General features: G+C 36.1%; 1 protein-coding gene across 1 annotated transcript; it reads right to left on the bottom strand.

Annotated features, from left to right (window-relative positions):
- Positions 1–597: 597 nt before the first annotated feature.
- Positions 598–9,243, bottom strand: LOC133818892 (probable protein arginine N-methyltransferase 6). The gene is made up of 13 exons (XM_062251992.1): positions 8,900–9,243; positions 7,245–7,310; positions 6,875–6,943; positions 6,281–6,316; positions 5,949–6,014; positions 5,124–5,192; positions 4,955–5,032; positions 4,687–4,765; positions 3,615–3,709; positions 2,804–2,888; positions 1,894–2,087; positions 1,206–1,324; positions 598–1,114 (listed from the first exon to the last, which is right to left on the bottom strand). The coding sequence occupies exons 1-13, from the start codon at positions 9,200–9,202 to the stop codon at positions 1,072–1,074; spliced, it is 1,302 nt and encodes a 433-aa protein (XP_062107976.1). The 5' UTR covers positions 9,203–9,243; the 3' UTR covers positions 598–1,071.
- Positions 9,244–19,557: the final 10,314 nt, after the last annotated feature.

The raw sequence follows: 19,557 nt of genomic DNA, 5'->3' as shown, positions 1-19,557 counted from the left end.
GCATCAACTTCTATTCCTTTAAGTTTTGTTTTAATTAGTTGTTAGTGAAATTGCTAGTCAACATTAGTAAAATATTGGTAAAAGCTGAATAGACTTTGTAAAGGTGGATATAGGCTATAGTGCCTAATTTCCAATAACTCCAAATTTAGGATTCATATTTTGCAAAAAGCGATGTTTTTGGTGCCATTCTTATTTTAAAAATAGTGCTATCTCTACTTTCTTTTTCTTTCTTTCTTTCTTTTGTATGATCTATTATAAGTGTATATATTTAGTTAGGGCAAACGAAATTATGATATGCTTAAATGGAGAACAAGAATGCTGCTGCTCTACTATCAAACTTCTACAGTGCTGGCCTGGTCGAGCAATAAATTTCTTTTATCAAAACATCGGAAAAAAATCTATGGAAAGAAGGTTCCCCTAAAGTTGAACCAGTTGGGTTATCCAACAGTGGTGTCTCTTTTGATCAAAAAGAATAAAAGAATAGTAAATACTGCGGATGCTAAAATGAAGTGTTGTTAACCATTTCCATTTGAAAATTCTACTACTTAATAAGATAATGGATTGTATAAATTAGTGGTATAACAAGCTAATCCAAAATGCTTAAATGAAGATGATCAATGATTAATAAGGGTACAAATACAATGAGTTAAATGACATGGATGTTAGCATGACTCTGTTACAAAGTCAAATGGGCTCAACTGGAGATGTCTAAAAACTGGCACGGTTCTAGATTCTAATGATATGCAACGGAGAAACAGATTCAACAGCTACAAAAGTTGGACCCATTTGACGAACCTTTTGAAGAAACAACATCAAGACCACTCTTAAATCAGCATTTGTAAAGCACAAACAAACAGGGTTAATGTCAAAACTTTCTTAAAATCAGTCGTGGTTCTCGTCTTTGTAAGGCTTCTTTACATGGTTAAACTAGTGAAATGAGTGAACCCGCAAATTATCCCTGGTAATGAAGTTTTTGAACTCTGTCAAAAGCCTAACTTTTCGGGGCAGCAAGAGAGGGGCAGGTAGAACAAGAGGAATGAGTAACCAATCCTTAAAATGCAACAAGCACAGTCACCGCATGACAGACTCTTTCACAAAGGAGCGACCTCCTGAACTGCAATAGCAAAAAATACGAGGGCTTCTTGAGTTGTTTTTAGATTTTACACGAGGTAAATTGTCATAAATTTGAGCAAGTGAAAACTCACGCATATTCAAGGTGGATGTTCATAAACCGAGCGTTTTCTTTGCTTTGTGATAATGTTACAGAACCTTCAATCACTTGATCTTGCTCCACGTCTATTGGCTCATAGAAATAGATTAATGTCTGCAATATTAATTTTTTTAGACCGTAGACTATCAATCATAAAGGTACACAGGCTCTATAACACTTGTAAGCAGAAGTTGATAAGCAGAAGTTGATTGAGGACTACATGACTCACTATTTCTTGCAAAAGAATCAATACCAGGCTTTCTCTGTTCTTTTTCTCAAAAACCACCGTCTTTAATTACCAACCCCTCTGACGGAGTACAATGAACTCATGATTGGGGCATTTAACTCAATGCAAATGATCAGTTTTACTCATTTGTTTTGTACCCAAATTCTAAAATTAATGATCCAAAATATTCAAATCCATGATGCATCTACTATCCTTGAGAATGATGAACAGAACTTTCTAATGTAACAATTGAGCAAAATTTCATCCTATCATATTCAACATATCTATCTATTTTCTATAGCAGTTGGGTGATAAGGACCAGCAAGATGGTATTCTTTGTTTCTTTAATCAAATGTAGAAAATGGCATAAGCTGCAAGCTCCTTAAAGATATATGCACAACAGTTCAAGTCATTTGAGTAATTAAGTACATGAGACTTTGACCTAAATGCATTGTACCTGTTGCCAATGTGTCGGTGGGTCCTCAGGTGCGGTGGATAACACTAGTGCTTCATTTGGGTTTGCCCGTTTCTTCCTCTGATTACCATCAACTGGTGCCTCAGTAAGTGAAGGTAGCGCATGACTATTGGTAGGAGATATTGCAGGTCCGGCGAATTCAACATCAAACCAAAATGCAAACCCATGTAATGGAGCTGCAAACCAAGTAATCAAAACTAATAAATTAACCAACTAAATAGATGTGTCCAAAAACAATAAAGATCCCTTGAGAATATCTTAAAGCAATAGATAATTACAGAATTTAAATCTAGAATTTCAGGCAAACACATAAATCTGCTACCTAGGTTGCATTTATACTTATTATCTTCGGCAAGGTTGTTTTACTTTATTTAGACTATCAATATGTAGCACAAATAAGATTGTGCTCCCTGTAAAATCCAAGCAGAAAGCAGAAATATTTTTTTTTTTTAATAGGATCTTTTAGGGAATTTTCGATCAAACAGTTACTTCCATTTTCAATTTAAAAAACAAACACCTGTTCATGACACGAGGAAAAATAAATGCAAGCATGTGCCTCAAGATGAACTATTGCTCAAAGACAACTTGTTTAATAGGTATACTGATGACTGACTCACAAAAGTAGTTGTTTAGAATAACAACATAAGCACCGTCGAAATCTTATAGGACAAGGAACATACAAAGCTGATTGTGTAAATCATAAATCTTCCAATATTTATTGCATGGAAATAATATAGAGAGAATTCAAATATAAATAAAAAAAATATGCAGCCCTCCCCAAGGGTACATCTAAATGGTTAAGCCACTGCATAAACCTAAAGATCTTCAGTTATAATCCTTAAAGAACAAATAATAATAACAATAAGTAAATAAATGAAGGAAAAAGGGTCACCTCGCATCATTGATTTGAAGTTATATCTTGTATAAACCGATTCCAGCTCACCAATTGTTACTGTATAGCAATCAACATGCTTTACCTAAAAAATTAATTAAACAAAATTAGATGCTACAGCTTGAAAATTTTCTACAGACACAAGTGAATGCTACAAAACTAAAAGAATGATTTGTTTTGAGTATGATTTTCTATTGAATTTTAACGCACAGCCCATGCTTCCACTATACTAATGATCTAAAACTTCTCAAAAACAATTATCTCAAAAGAGCTGCCCCCATCTAAAGATCTGACAATAGAATAAGGAAAAACATGAATCAATCACAACGAGCCAAGGAATTTCACCAAACAACTATGTTTAAAGTAAAATTGATGCTGATCATTTACACATGCTCTGTGGAGCTTTTCTAATCAAGACTGACATATTTCAAGAAGTGGATGAATAAACAAACCATGACTTTTGTTTTCTTATTACTGTTCCTTTTTGGAAATAAATGAGGAAAGAAAATTTTAAAGAGCTCTGAACTAAAATAAATAAATTAATGAAGAAAAATCCAGATAAAGCAAAAAGAAATGAATTAACAATTAATATACTTTGTTTCATTCTTTTAATCTTAGTTCACCCAAAAATTAATTATTGCTGCGATGAACATTGAAGTGCTTTTAGATTGCAAGCATATTGCAGTAAGTTAATGCCATACAATGGAAGAGAATTTGAGGTTTATGAATTTTTTTAAGAGAAATTAGGCAGGTACTGCATGTTTAAAGTTAACACATTTATCAATCACAGAACTTAAAAGATGGGACTCACCACATGTGGCCATGTCAAGATGTTCTCACCCACTATAGTCTCCACACATGGTTCTTCAAATGCACATTGTTTAGCCAATGGCATCATGGCTGACACTGAATCAAGTAAAGCAGAAAAATATGTGATTTTTTTTTCAGTCATAAGTATAACAAGAAAGTAACAAGTAAAAAGCAACATAGTAAATCATTAACTTTCCCAGAACAGTTCACTGCAAGTGCTCAAGGAAAAGGTTTAAACCTTCTTGTAAACTCTAGATTCACTATTTGTCAACTGGTCATATTTTAAGTCAAGTTTACAACATGATTAATAAACATTGAAAGGTATCATAGATTGACGTTCTAATGGTAACCTCCAGTTTGGAAGGTTAAAATTAATGTTAGCAGAAGAAAAGCACAATATGGAGAACAAGCTCTATGGCATATAAGCTGAGCAGTCCAAGCGCAGGCTACCCTGAAGAGAAAAGCTATCCCAAATTGATCACAGCTATACCATAAAAAACTCAAGGCTCTTCTGGCTATCAAGCACAAAGTAATTCCTGGAAAAGTAATTCAGGAGCACATTCTATGGAAAAAATGCTGAAGGTATAAGGTCAAAACAATTATTTCTATTGATTATAGCTTCAACTTCCAAAGGTGAACATAGTGATTGCGACTAGGCTTATATCGTGAAAAATGTACCTCACTATATGTGAAAAATTATTTCACAATTATGTTTACTTAGGTGCCGGAAGAAGCCTGAGAAAGATTATATGCAATTAGGAAACCCCTTCTCATAAAGGCATCAATTGATAGATTTCTATCTCACAAAAAAGGAAGAAAAAAATAACAATGCATAACGTATCTAATTTACAAAGAGAGAAACATAATCTAGGAACCCTCCAAAGAAAAAAACTAAAAAAATCAACATAAACCAGTGCTGTATCACACATAATATAAACACACCAAAAAGATTAAAAATCACCTTACAATACATGAAGACATTTTACTAAAATAGAAAATAGGAAACAACGTGGATCATAAATATCACCAACACAATCAAGAAATTCATGTTAGTTAGTTTGATGTTTTCTTACTATCAATTCCATAAACATTGCGCCAGAAATCAATGCTTTCACTGTATCTATCAGGGTGTGTCACTGGGGCTATATACAACTGCAAATCATTCAAGTTAAGCTCAGCATCAAGCGCATGCCACAAACTCATTTAAAATAAAAGCTAATTTCAGTAAAGTAGCATACTGAAAGTAATTCAAAGAAACTTTATACGCTTTCTTGATTAGAAATTAGATTAGCATTAACCAATAATCACCTCAAGACAATTATGTGACAAGAACAAACATACCGTTGCATGTGAAGGAAGTATAAGACCTCCAGGTTTAAGCCATCGATCTCTAGCAATAATGACACTTCCCAACATGCTCTAATGCAAAACCAAGTAGATCTTATTAAGGGGAAAATTATAAAAAAAAGTTAATTATTTAAATAACATACTGCAAAAGGAGTGAAATTACCTCATACAAGAGCATGTAACCCATCCACTCTGATATTATAACATCAACTTCCTCGTCAATTTCAACATCCTGCAAAGTTCATAAGCTAAGTGATGTATCCATGGTGTAAAGATAAATTCAAAATAAAATAAAACAAATAAATTATAAATAAATGAATAATGTGTGTGAGAGAGAAGGCTAGCTATTAAGTGTGGTAGATCAGCTGGTGAAAAATAAAACTAGACCCTCTCATAACATGAATATGCTTAGGCGGTTAGCTAATGCAGATTTTATAGCACTAGTGCAGTTTATTTAAATTGCAGAAAACATTAATCTCATGAACCATTCCCATGCCAACAACTGTGAGCTGGCCCAAATGCCTTCATCTTTCATAACAATCACCTCAAACTCGCACTAGGCTTCTTTATTAGCCATCAACACAACCTATTATAAAAAAATATACTCTCTTTAGTTCGATCTAATGAGAATCCAAGTGTCCTGGTATCTGCCAATGAGTTTGTCAAGACAATCACCCTGGGTAATCCACCATCACATTGGTACCCATTTTGCAAGAACAGTGTCAAAAACAACACAAGTGAGACAACTGGCTACCCTCAGAACTACAAATCTCTAGCTCTTTGTTCCACTTTATAAGTTGATCTTTTTATTCCAATTGAAACCTCTTATTTTATCTTCCTTATTTGAAAGACAGGAATCTTTTGGATCCTACATTGTCTTAATTACTATGTGAGTAAACTTAACAAATTCTAACAATAACAAATGTAACCACTGCTGCTACTGCTATTGAAGTACAAGAAGCATATTTGCATCGTCAAGACATCTTACCTCTACTCTTCCATGCAATACAATAACCGTATCAGATAAATTGTTTGCTTTGACAACTTCATTTGCCTGCTTGCAAAACAAGATCAATCCATTAATTTTGTAGCAACCAATATCTAATGCATTCAATACATTTTCGAGTTCAACATAAATGAGAGAAACTTCTATAAGCTGGTTCATCAAAACATAAACAAGAAAAAAGATTTATATTCTCAGTCGCACATCTGAACCTTGATAAATATGTATTTTGACAAGTAGATTATGGAGACCATAATATATGGTAAACATAAAACCAAAAAATATATGTCAAAAAATGCATTTACAATAAACTGTACCTGCAGTGCAATCTCACTTGCATCAACTGCATACACCTGATAAGTTATAAAATAAAAACAATCAGATCTATTGTCCAAATTAGATGCTGAAGGTAGAAAACTCAAAACTAGTTATATTAATTGTAACACCCATTACAATAATCCTCAAGGCAAATAAAGGGGGAAAATACTTCAAATCCGGACTTATTATGTCACTTAGCTTATAATAAAAGAATGTGACAATGTTAGGAGTGCAATTAAAAATTTAGGACGGAGGGAGTGTTATAGTGTTTTATAGAAAGAACTATTGGGCATGTTGAAAATGATTTCTTCTTTAGCTACTAATAATTATCATATTTTTTTTATAGATTTGTTTTCTATCAGAACATCCATCAAATTTAAAGTCATCTCCCATACATTAAAAGATTACCACAATATTATTTACTGTTTGAGGTTTTTTTTAATAAGAAACAAAACAGTACAGCTTGAGCATTTGACTCTAGTAATAGTTAAAAACTGCAGTCAATTTTCCAACTACCAACAACATCAAATGTGTAAACAAGAGGCTAGCAAATATTCACATATTATTAAATTTACTAGCAGCTATAAGCTTACTCGTTTTGCACCAGCTTGAGCACAAAATATTGAAAGAATGCCTGTGCCACAGCCAACATCAACCACAACCTACAAGCATTGTTCCATTAAAAAAAAAAGGCATTAGAAAGTGAATCACATAAACACCATGTATTCATGACATTCCTCAAAGTGAGCAGCAGAGCCAACCAATGCAGAAATGTAATGCCTCTAGCTGTAAGCATGGTTTACATATAGTATAAAGTTTCATGAATCTTACGAAGTATTGATCTGAATAATTAACCAAGTTTGTAAACTAGGAATTGCAATTCCACTAAAAACAGAAGTATTTACAATACAGTAGCACATAATTCAGCAGACTGTTTTATAACTAAAATTACAGCTATATTACTTTTCCTTCTATGGAACTCTGGTGCTGCATGATAGCTTGTCTATAAGTTTCAGTCCGCACTTGATCCTGTATGATGAGATTTTACCATATCAGCAAATAATTACATTGATATTCACAGATCATTCATAGTTGAGATTTATCATGCCAGCAAACTATGATAATGATAACCAAAACATTTTGTTGCAGCTGAAACCCAATGTATAACAGAAAAAAATTCTTCAATAACAGTTCAAAAGCCAACTCAAGTTTTAATATCATGACATCATTTTCATTTAGCGATAACATGCTATTACAAATCAAACAAAAAGAATATCCCATTTAGAGGAGGCATAATTAAGTTTTACAGATATAGTGTTCGAACCAATACAGTTGAGTTTTCATTCACATTTCAAACTCAGATGCAAACAAACAGTAAGGACGTGACTGTGTTTCTACCTTAAGATGATAATAACTGAACATGCTGGACGACTACCAAGTGCATATGACACTGAATACCCAAACATACTTGGGCATATTCTCAAACTGAAAATTTTATTACAAAAAAGACATGCATATTTTTCCAGTGCTTTAATCCTATTATAGATACATGTGAAAGAATGCTCAGGTAAAACAATGCTACACCAGTTCAATGTCTACGCACTAATTCCCCTCTCACTGGTATAAGCTATTCTCTTCTTATCATGTCATTTATCCTCAAGCTTTGATTCCTTATCTATTAGAGCCCCATAGCTCCGCTTACAATAAAGAAGCCATCAGCCTCCCGCCCCCATAACAAATGACCAATGACAATATTAATCAAGTATTACACCAACTTAAAACTCAAGTTTGATAACTATTGAGCCATTTCATCCCTCATCAGTTCTTTACAGTCAACGACATGCATGATCACAAATACTCCTCCAAACAAGTCTACGACTACTTTATTTTGTACTTGGTAAGAGTGAGAAGTGGATGAAAGGAGAAGTTATGCTAAAGGATTAGTAGATGGATTTGGGATATAGGCGTTGTTTTGGTAAGAAAGATTTTATTATAAAAAAATGGAATAATGGATTACAAAGCAAGTTTGACATAATTTCTGATCTCTCATAGCTAAAATTGATTATCTCATTCCTACCATACCAAAAACAATAAAAATAAAAAACACAAAAACTTATTTCCTTCCCTTCCCCTAAGGCTATGCTTTTAGGGAGGAGAGAAGACAGGAAGTAAGAAAGTTACAAAGTCGAAAGAAAGAAAGCAGAAATGAATAGTAGGTCTTTGTTTGGTACCAGAGAAAATAGAGAATACATATCCAATTACAGAGAGATTGAAAATTGGCTCACACTAATAATTGAAATCAATAATCTAATCTATTTCCTCAAAAGAAAAGAAAAAACCCTACCCTAACCCATTACATCTCTACCCTTCCTTCCACTTATGCCTCCTACCTATCACACTCTAACTGAAGTACCCTTCTCATTTCTACCAACATTAGCCTTTACTCCAAAGCTAAAACTTGATAGAAAAGCAAAACTATGGTTAAACTAGAAAGTTCAAAAGTTTAAGTTTGATTTTTCTCAGGTGGGTGGGTGCGTGTGCGAAACACTTAAGCTACGAAATTTTCAGCTCAAAATGCAGAACAGGAAAATAGTATGTAGGAGTAAAAGGCATGAAACCTTGATCATCTCTTCGTGGATGCCAACGTGAGCATAGGAATGGAAATAGGCCATGTCGAACTCGGTACAAGGCCGCCTTTGCTGCTGCTGCTGTTGTTGCTGTTGAAGGTTTTTCTGGTCGGAAACCCTAAGGCTAGCACCACCGTCATGGCCATCTCTGGAGTCACGTGACCTAGACCCGCCACGGCGTCCTCGGCGAACTCGTTGACCGTGACTCATCTCGGGACGGCGCTCGGTCGGCTGGTGGTCGTGTTGCGGCTGTTGGTGGTAGCCGTTACTGTGAGTCGGGTTCGAATACATCATTTGACTCACTCACTGACTCAGCCAACCTATCGGGGGAAAGCGCATAAAGCGTTTTGTTTTAAATGAATGTCGTACGTTTTTTTTTAATCCTTTCAAAAAAAAAATTAAAAATTGAAAACTTATATAAATTCCTTTTAAAAATTAAAATAAAACTTATATGGAATATAAAAGTTATTACTAAATAAAAAATTAGGAAAATACTTTTTTTTCTTTTATATTAGGGGAGAGATTTGAACTTGAGATAAGTTTAGTATAGAGAAATTATAGAGAATGACCCAAAATAAAGCCATCAAGAAGCTAATGTCCTCATTTTTTAAATTGTAGATAAATGACCATTTTACATTGTTGATTACCTAAATTGCCATTTTTTATAATTTATTTATTTATTTAGGACTGTATGACTTTAATATAGTGGTATATGTATATTAGTTTTGTTTAATTAGTTTTTATTTTAAAGTTATATTGATTTTTTAAGTTTTTTATAGGTTGTTAGTATATTATTTTCCAATTAGTGTATATGTTTTTTGTGGTATGGTATATATATATTTTTTTATGATATTTAATTTCTATTTTATTATACATAGTGGTAGTATATAATTTTGTATCATGGTATATACATTTTGTACCCCCTGATTTTCCCACGGGCTGATTAGCAGGCCGAGCTACGGACTAATCATGATTAGTCCATGAACATTCCCAAGACCGGAGCTCCCGTTTCGAGGTCGTACCTTCTTAGCTCGAGCAATCCCTAAGGACTCGCCAAGGTTGCCCAGGACTGGAGCAAGGAATCTGAAGGCCGAAGGTCGGGTCAGGGGAGCAGCTCGTGGCACGAACTATATATGGAGCTCTGACCCTCTGTAAAGTCAACACACGCAAGATAAACGTGCATATATCTGACATCACGTGTCCGATATCTCCCTGACTTCTCGGACACGCAGCAGGAACGTGCGTGTTCAGATACCCACGGCTGGGTTGGGCCGTGCGGCCCATTATCTCCTTACCTATCGATTTGACCATACTTATGTGTCAGGTTTAGGAATTAATCATGAATGTCACAGAGTTGATATGACAAATAATAAGGTCACGGGATGACCTCCTTACCAACTTCCAGGTGCCTTCTCCTATAAATATGGAGAACCTGGGAATTGATAAGGGTTGGGAAAAATAGTCTCTGAATAGATATATACTTTTTAACCAAATACCCAGGGTATATCAATAATATTGACTAGTGGAGTAGAAGGATTTTAACCTTTGAACCACTTAAAAACGTGTCTTGAGTCACCTAGTTCATTCTCTAAGATTTTATATCTGTGACGGTTCTATATTCAGCACTAATCCCTTTCTCTTCTTCTCTTAATTATCTGTTGTTGACTGCGTTTTTAGCCAACGACGTGAGAACGTCAAATACGACAAGCCTTCAAGAGAAATAAAAATGACACAGACGGTTTAAACAAGAAAAGTAAATAACACAGGAGATTTTTATAGTGGTTCAGCCCCGATTGTCGGTAATAGCCTAATCCACTTAGAGTTGTGATTTATAGATCTGTACTCAAGATCAGATGGACTGAGCCAACTGAGTTTCTTCAGTACAGATGGCAAAAATACAAGAATTCTCTCTCTAGAATACTCAGACCCAACTTTCTCTCTCTAGAATACACAGTCCCAATTTTCTCTCTCTAGAAAGAAGAAGCAGAAGAAGCCCCTCTCTCATCCCATAAGCTCTCTATTTATAGGCCTGGGATCCTCAACTGATATCCCCTTATGATAGGGATATTTTATTATATTTATTACATTTAAACATTCAAAATTCGATATGTAACAAACCCCCCATTTGTGGGAAGAATGAGAGATTCCCGCGTATGTTGTTGAAGCTGTCTCTGGGAATCTTGACTTAGTCTCCTCTAGCTAGTTGATCCACCTCCTACTGACCACTCATGCAAGTGTTGGTCGGACGTGCATGGTGGTAGGACATGCATGGTGGTAGGACATGCATGGTGGTAGGACATTTTTTCGTGGGTTGAACGTGCATGGTGGTAGGACATGCACTTCTCTCCTCTAACATGGCACTCTCCTCTAGCATGCCATATTCCTCCTTGAACCAATCTCATTGGCTTCTCCTCGGACCAAGGTGGTCCGAGGCAACCTCCTTGGCACCTCACCTTGGACAACATTGAGGCAACCTCCTCCATGACATCTCACTTTGGACAAGTTCAAGGCGTTCTCCTTTAGCATCTCCCAAACATGTCCGATCGAACATTGTATAGGCTCTCCTCATCAAAATCTAAGTCTCCATTCTCTTGCATGAGACTCCTCCTCTATAGCTACTTACCTTGGACACGTTCGAGCCAACACTTAGGAAACCTTGGGAGGCTTGCCTCCTACACACCCTTGGGGTCTCCTAAGACCACTTTCTTGAGTTCTCCTCGGATGCACCCTCCTTAGCCTCCTAGGACCAAGGTGCACTTGGCTTGGTTATAACATCTTTCAAGCAGTCCAAATTCTTTGTCAATCTACCGGGTCACTTTATCACAACTCTGAGGAGTCAATGTATTTATTGACTATTAATGTCTTTTCCTGACCATGCACTGCCATTTGTCACATTTATTGCCACGTCCTTGATCTCCAATTTTTGGGTATAACACCTGTTGGCGAAAAACCGCGTCAACACATTTTAATGGTACTATATAACTTTGTTAGCATAGTATATACATTTTTGAGTAATAATTTTGTAAGTTTTGATGGTATATTATTTTTCAACTCAGTATATATATTTTGTGGTATGGTATATCATTCAACAACCCATAAAAAACGAAAAAAAATCAAAATAACTTTAAAATAAAAACTAATTAAACAAAACTAATATACATATACCATAATATTAAAATATTTAGAATAAAATAGTAATTTGTTAAAGGGTGTATTTGGTAATATGTGATATTAAATAGATGATTATGCTATTTTACTATAAAATTAAAAACATGGACATTTACTTACTTTCACATAACATTAAGGGTCATTTTGCACCATGTCCTTTTAGTATATTCAACAATGAGCTTTAACGTAAAAAAAAAACAATTAGCTTGAGCTATTTTTCATTTTTATTATTATTTTAATTTATTTCAAATATGTTTATTTTGAATAATATATATAATAAATAAGTAAATATATAAAATAATTGGAGATTCTCCTCTTAGCTAAAATTTGATGTTAATTTTTATCTTAATAGGCACATAGTATTACTACGTTATGCACATTTTATGGGAAAAAACTATTTTAGTTTCTTACCTTAGTTAAATGCCAAACTTGGCCTTTTATTTTAAAAAAAATCAGTTAAACTTCTATTTTATAAAATATACCAAAATTAACTACACGATAATTTTAGTTAAACTTTTTTCAAATAAGATATTTTTAGTTTTATTTTGTTTTGTTACAATTGATATAATTTAATTGTTTTATTATACTTTTAATCTAAAATAAATTCAATCAAAAGTTTTATATGACATATTTTGAAAACAAAAAATATTTCAAAAATAACTAGAATTTTATTAATAATTATAAAACAAAGATAAAGATATCTTACTAAAAAAAACACATTTAACTTTGTTTTATTATTGTTGTACCCTAGTTCACGTACAATATTCCAATCAAGAAATGACATCTTTCTAATATTGACCTGATGAATCAAAAGGGATCAGCTCAGATTGTAGGAGTGCTCTGACCTCTAGTGATGCTCACGACCATAAAGAATGTGCCCGAGTTGCACTGGGGATACTACATCAAAGTTCTACCTAAAAGAATTAACTTCGACCAGTAAATATGCTCGAAGTAGAGAATGTGCTCGAGGATTGAATGCTAATTGGTCACATATGCTAAAATAGGGAATTGAATGCCAATTGGTTACATATGCTAAAATAGGAAATTGAATTAGACATTATTTTGTATTTACTTTTGATTACCTAAATTTAAGGAAGTTGATTGTAACAAATCATGTAACTTATTTTGTAATTCTGGAATACTCTAAACTGTCGGACATTCTATAAATAGATAGGATTAGGGTGACATTGGTAAGCTAATTCTAGTATGATAAAAGGTTGTTGAAATTGCATTGGGAACCAAGATCAATAAAAATTAGTAGACGTAGGCCAGATTTGAGGGTCCAACCACTGTAACCCGAATGTTATCTTTCCTTTCTTATTCATTCTTATCATATTCACACAACTCTTTTATTGAATTAATCGCTAACAAAATTTTGAGTCAACATTTTAGTGCTTTTGTTGATAGATCTGTTGCCTTCTTGCTTTTCCAAATTGAAAAATATATATTATTTATTAAATTATCACCATGAATAGTTGTCTACAATGCCCCGAGGAGCTCAACCACACCAGGAGCCACCACTGCTGATCCCAAAACCATCTCGACAACATGGGAAGTAACCAATGGTGAAGGACAACCATACCTCCATGGGATCTGCGTCAATGTCATCGATTTGCAAAGCCTGAGAGGAATTGAGGAGAACACAGGCCTAACAAGCTGAAAATGTGGCCACTTTGGAAGAAGCCCTCCAACATGCCCTTATTAATAGGGCAAAACCCAATGAGAGAGATCGCCTTCCTTGATTTACTTGCCTTGTATACTCCCAAGATGAAGGAGTAAATGTGCAACCTTAGATGAGAGGGGAATCATTGGGAAGATGGTGTTTTCCATGAGGAGTGTGAAAGAGCACGAGCTAAAAACATTGTCTAAGCAAAAGAGAGAATACACACAAGAACCTGATCATATATTGCTCGGTTTTAGATAAGCAAGAGTGCAAATTTTAGAATATCAGGTGACCAACATAACCTAACTAGGATAGGGCGACGGAACATTCTGAACAACGCTCACAACCAGCTTGTAAGAGACATGCCCTGGAGTGGAAAAGAGGCCTCGAGTAGGACAACTAGGAGGTTAATGAGATACCATCAAAGGACTATGTGGTTGGGCCAATATGCTGAGAATATCCATAGTCAGCGAGAGGAAGCTTGAAGATAGCATGAGTCAGAAGGAGAAGCTGAGTCACAAAAGAGTAAGGGTGAACTAGATGTTGGGTATAACTAGTTTGAAGAGAGGCTTGCCCGAATGGACTAGGACTTAAGGAAACTCCAAGCAAGACATCTCAAAGACTCAAATTTTGGCTTTGAGCTAGATCTCTTCACTACGATCATCTTGTATGCACTATTGCCTCTGAACTTTAGGTTTTCGATGTTCAATAATTATAATGAGACCATTGACCCCATTGACCATCTAAATAGTTTCAATATCATGATGGGGTGCATAATGTCTCTTTAGAAGCTAGATGCAGATGCTTCCCAACCATAATGACGGGGCTTCCAAGAAATGGTCCAATAAGTTTAGATCCACATTGATTGAATCATGGAAAACACTTTCCACGAGCGTCAAAAAGCAGCTCTACGTTTCTCATGTGTACACTGGAGATGGTATCACTCTAATTAATATCAAACAAGAGCCCAATGAGTCACTCCAACAATTCATTAGGAATTCAATGAGGGGGGAACCCAACCTTAGCGTGTGGGTGAAGGGGAAACTGATGGCCATGTTTTCCAAACTTCGAGATGGGATTCTATTATGGTTGAGCTTGTAGAAAAAGAATTACATTTCCATGGAAGATTTCACCAAACAAGCTAACAAATATATGAAGATGGAGAAGATTGTGAAGAGAGCTCAAATTAATCAGACTTCACTCATTAAAGGAAATTTGACTAATGTAACTAAGAAGAAGGGAGACAACCACCAAGAAGATGGTCAAAAGTAGACTAAGCTTGAGAAATAAGGCCTACAATGAGCCTCGCCACATGACCTATACTAACTTTGTAACGACCCGAATTTGCTAATCAGGCTTAGGACCTTGATTAGTGTGCCTGGAGGGCAATAAATGATTTATTATGCCTTAATGTGTTAATGGGTGAATTAATGTGAATATATGATAGTGATGCATGTTTAGTGAGTTAAATGTGCATGTGGGCCCCGACTGGATATTAGGGGCGTGAATGTGATATATGTTGTATACATGTGAGATGTTTGTGCAGCACGATCCGAGACAGTCCTGGGGAGCGGTTAGCCAGAGGGTCACAACGGGGTTGAGATTCCGACTCGGGGCGAGTCGAGGGGTAATTTGGGTACTAGGTGTTATGGGATCATCGGGACATGAAAATAAATATTTGGAGATATATTTGAGGATAGAATGTTTAGGCGGGAATATTGGGGGAAATTTACCATTTTGCCCTCGGGGACGTTTTGGTACCCCGAGCTTTGAGGTAACCCTTTAGACTTAAGTCAAATAAAACAAAAAGGGGAAATATGTAGAAGCTTTGGGAACCGACTTATGTCTCTGTTTTTCAGCTAAGGATAGTATCTCTTATCATTTCCATCTCTCTCTTTCACTCTCTGAGAAGCAACTCAAGGGAATTTGGTGTAAGCTAGTTTAAGCAAGGATTTGGGCTGAGGAAACTTGGGAGCTTGAAGCTTGGGGAATTGAGGATCAACATCAAGGATTGAGTTCAGCAAGAGGGTAAGTTTTAATTATGGGTTTATGCTTTAATTTGCTGCTGGTTTGTAAGAGTTGCATGCTAGTTAAGTTTGATGTGTTCTTGAGTACTTTAGATGGGTTTTGGAGTAGCCTTTGATGGGGTTTTGGTGTTGTTATTGAGCTGGAGTGTATGTGTTAAAAATCTGGGTATGATAGGTGAGTTTTGGGTGAGTTAGCTTGAGGAAAGGTGAGGAGAAATGGTGGAAAATCTGGGTTCGGTGGGGAGCGTCGCGGCCCTAGAAGGGGTGCGCCGCGGCCCGTGTGCGCGCGCGGCCATGGGAGGCCGAGAAGGTTCATGCGCGCCGTGGCGCTTGGTGGGCGCGCCGCGGCCCGCATGGGGGTCAGTGGGGTGCTAGCCTCTGTCTTGAGGCTAGCCACGACTCTTGAGGGTGGGGCCGCGGCCCTTAGTGCCAGTATGCGTTTTTAAGGGTGTTTAGGCCTGGGAATTCAATGGTTAAGGCTCGGGATGGATTTTATCACCCGGATTGATAGAATTCAAGGTTCCAGAGGTTAGGGTTGTGGCCTAAAGTTATTCATTGGATTAGAACTTGATGACTGAATATTGGTGATGTGTTGTGACTAGGGTTTTCGATGAGGCTCCAGTTTGAGGACTGTGCTCGGGACATCAGTGCTCGGAAAGCTCGGAACTCAGGTAAGAGAACCCTTGTTCCCATAGAGCTTGTGTGCGGGGTTGAGCCCAATGTGTTTGAATGAACTGACATGCAGGGCTGAGCCCAACGTGTTTGAATGGATTGATATGCAGGGCCGAGCCCAATGTGTTTGAACTGCTGAGCGTAGCTCTTTATCTGTTTATGCTAGAATTCTGTACTTGATGTTATATCGTGTATGATAATATGTGAGTGATCGGCAAGAGCCGGGAACAGTGTAGACCGAGGACGGCGAGGGGCCGGGAATGGTGTCAGACACGTTGAGTGCAAGACCGAGAATGGCAAGGGGCCGGGAGCAGCGCTGAGCACGTGGAGTGCGAGTTGCCAGGGCGAGTCCCCAGAAGGATACCTGAGATATCCTCACGGCATGGTCCGCGAATCCAGGGCTTGGTAAATGCTTGGGACGGCTAGGCCGTACGTGTTTAGCCGTTGGTGGCATGTTAATATGTTTGATATATGTGTTGCATATGTTATCTGCTTGTGGGTTCTCTTGCTGGGCTTCGGCTCACAGATGCTCTGTGGTGCAGGTAGAGGGTACAGAGATGGTCAGCCAACCATGAGTACAACAGGTGTGAGGCGGCGTGTACATGTTCGGCCAGCCTGGCCGCCACGGCCAGAGGATTTTGGGAGATGCTTGTAGATAAACTCTGATTTTGTCGTTTAGTCGACCTGGTTTAATTAATATGTTGTAAACATTTCTAAACTGTATTTTGGGATCCCAAGTGTAAACCTTTTATGATTTTCTATGGAAATTAATATTTCTAAGGTTTTCCCTCTGTTTATAGCTTAATTACACTGTTTGATCTAAAACCTCGATTAGCGAGATGAAAGCACGTTTTTAAACTCACTTAGTAACGGCTCTTAGGAAGTAGGGCATTACAAACTTGGTCCAGACTTGGAGGTATATCTTCATTGCCATTACGATACAAATCATTTTCTGTAGACCTCTCTACTAGCGAGAACGAGGAAAGAGGGACTCCACCAAAATCTGCATGTTCCATAATGTCAACGAATGCAATACAAATGAGTGTACACCTACAGGTCAATATTGTGTCCTATATCCCAAAGAGGTACTTTGTGTAACATGTCCAACCTCTTTCTCAAGTGAATCCCTAAAAAGATAGGGTGCCTAAGGTTGAATATGAGATTTGATGAACAACTTGTAAGTGCCTGAGGAAAGTCAAAATCATGTTGTATGGTGGTTCCATCACTCAGTCTATGATCAACCTATTCGTTTTGGTGTTTTAAAAGTTTTTATCATTCTCTAGCAAACTGTTTTTGTGTGGTTGTTAAGTAACTACTCAATGAGCAATCAAATACTAGTTAAAAGTATAAATAAAATGAGGTAGCTCCTCACTCTTTTTCCCCAAAAACAAGTACTTTGCAAAATTAAATTGGAACCTACTAGGGTGCTTAAGACCCAACACAGGCATAATAATGTGCTCACATTACACAAATGAACTATGTGGACCAAATTTATTCTTGTATTTAAATGTATTTTTGTATATTTAAATATGTGTTTTGATTGAATTATACTTTGCACAATCATCATATTGCATTCACATTCAGCAAGCATACACAACATTGCACTCAACATGGCAAGCATACACAACATTGCAGTCATCATTCATAAACATTCTCAACATTTCATTCATTAGACTATATTTATATAATCATTTTTAGCAATATACAAGCACACTAAGCATTTATTTTTCACCTATCCTAATTTACTCAAGTGCAAACTTCCTTACCTCGAGTCTTTAGCACAAGTAGATTTTCTTTGTGAGTGAGATTGCTTCCAAGTCTCTTAAGAAAAAGAATTTAAGGAAATCCTATCCCAAAATTATATTCCCAACATATGACTCAAATTCGAGCCATAACCATTTAGGACTCGTTCCTTAAGCTAACTTCGAACATTTAGATCATTCTGAGTCTTATTTCCATTATGGATCCCATCCTTAGTTTCTTAAAATATTTTCTACACTTTGAAAATATTTATCGAGCCCTAAGATTTTCAACGCTTTGAGAAGTTAGACTTGCCTATATGGTGTTGCATCGCATCCTTGTCTCGCCTAAAGTGTGAAATACGTGATGAGACACTGCAGCCGATGCATCGCCTAATGTGTCTGTATGTTTACGTGATTTTAGCTCCAAATGAAGTGTTCAAAGTTCTAATCCTATTGGTTAGACTTAATGACAATGTCTACACTATAAATAAGGGTTATTAGAGTTGTAAAGTCTTGTTCTGTAGTGATCCGAATTTTTTTAATTATTTTATTAATTTCATTTTTATTTTAATTATTAATTTTTAGAAAATAATTGAAATGTTTGTTTTGCGTGAATTAGGATTTAATTGATTATTTGGAATAATCGTGTAAGGTTTGTTTAATTATTAGTGTTACATTTGTTTAAGTGTGACAAAAATTATGTGATTAAAAGTGGTTGGATTTTCTTTTATTAAATGTATGTGTGTGTGTGGGTGTAATGTCTCAAATTCGCTAATAAGGCTTAGTGCCTTGATTACTGTGTCAGGAGGGCATAATAAGATTTATATGTGAAATTAATTGAATAATGTGCGATTATGTGACATATATGATTTATATGGTGATATGAGTATTTATACATGTTTATGTGTATTAAATATGCATGTGGGCACGTGTTTGTTAATTAGGGCATATTTGTAATTTTTGACCTGTTGAGGGTATATTTGTATTATATATGCTTTATGTGTGAGACCATAGTATTATGAAGATATATTTGAGATGTGTGGCCCGAGGCAATCCTAGTGGGCGAGTTAGCGGAAAAGTCACAACGAGGTCAAATATCCGACTCGGGGTTAGCCTAGGAGTATTCTAGTAATTTGATGAGTTACTGGGGATATTAGGGTATGAATTATAATTGGAAGGAAAATATTAGGGTATGGAAGATTAGTGGGATTAGTTAGGAATTTATGATGTTATTTGAGGATTGGCGAGTATCGAGATAAAAGACGTTTTGCCCCTAAAGGTGTTAAGGAGCTAATGTTTTGGGAGGGGCATTTTAGTCTTTTCCAAGCCCCAGGATAAGCTAAGTCAGCTGGGGAGAAGCTTTCAAAACTAAATAGA

Source organism: Humulus lupulus, chromosome 2 (assembly GCF_963169125.1).
Source record: "Humulus lupulus chromosome 2, drHumLupu1.1, whole genome shotgun sequence".
Classification (NCBI taxonomy): Eukaryota; Viridiplantae; Streptophyta; class Magnoliopsida; order Rosales; family Cannabaceae; genus Humulus; species Humulus lupulus.
The sequence above is the reverse complement of the archived record's forward strand: the minus strand, read 5'-3'. Positions and strand labels throughout refer to the sequence as shown.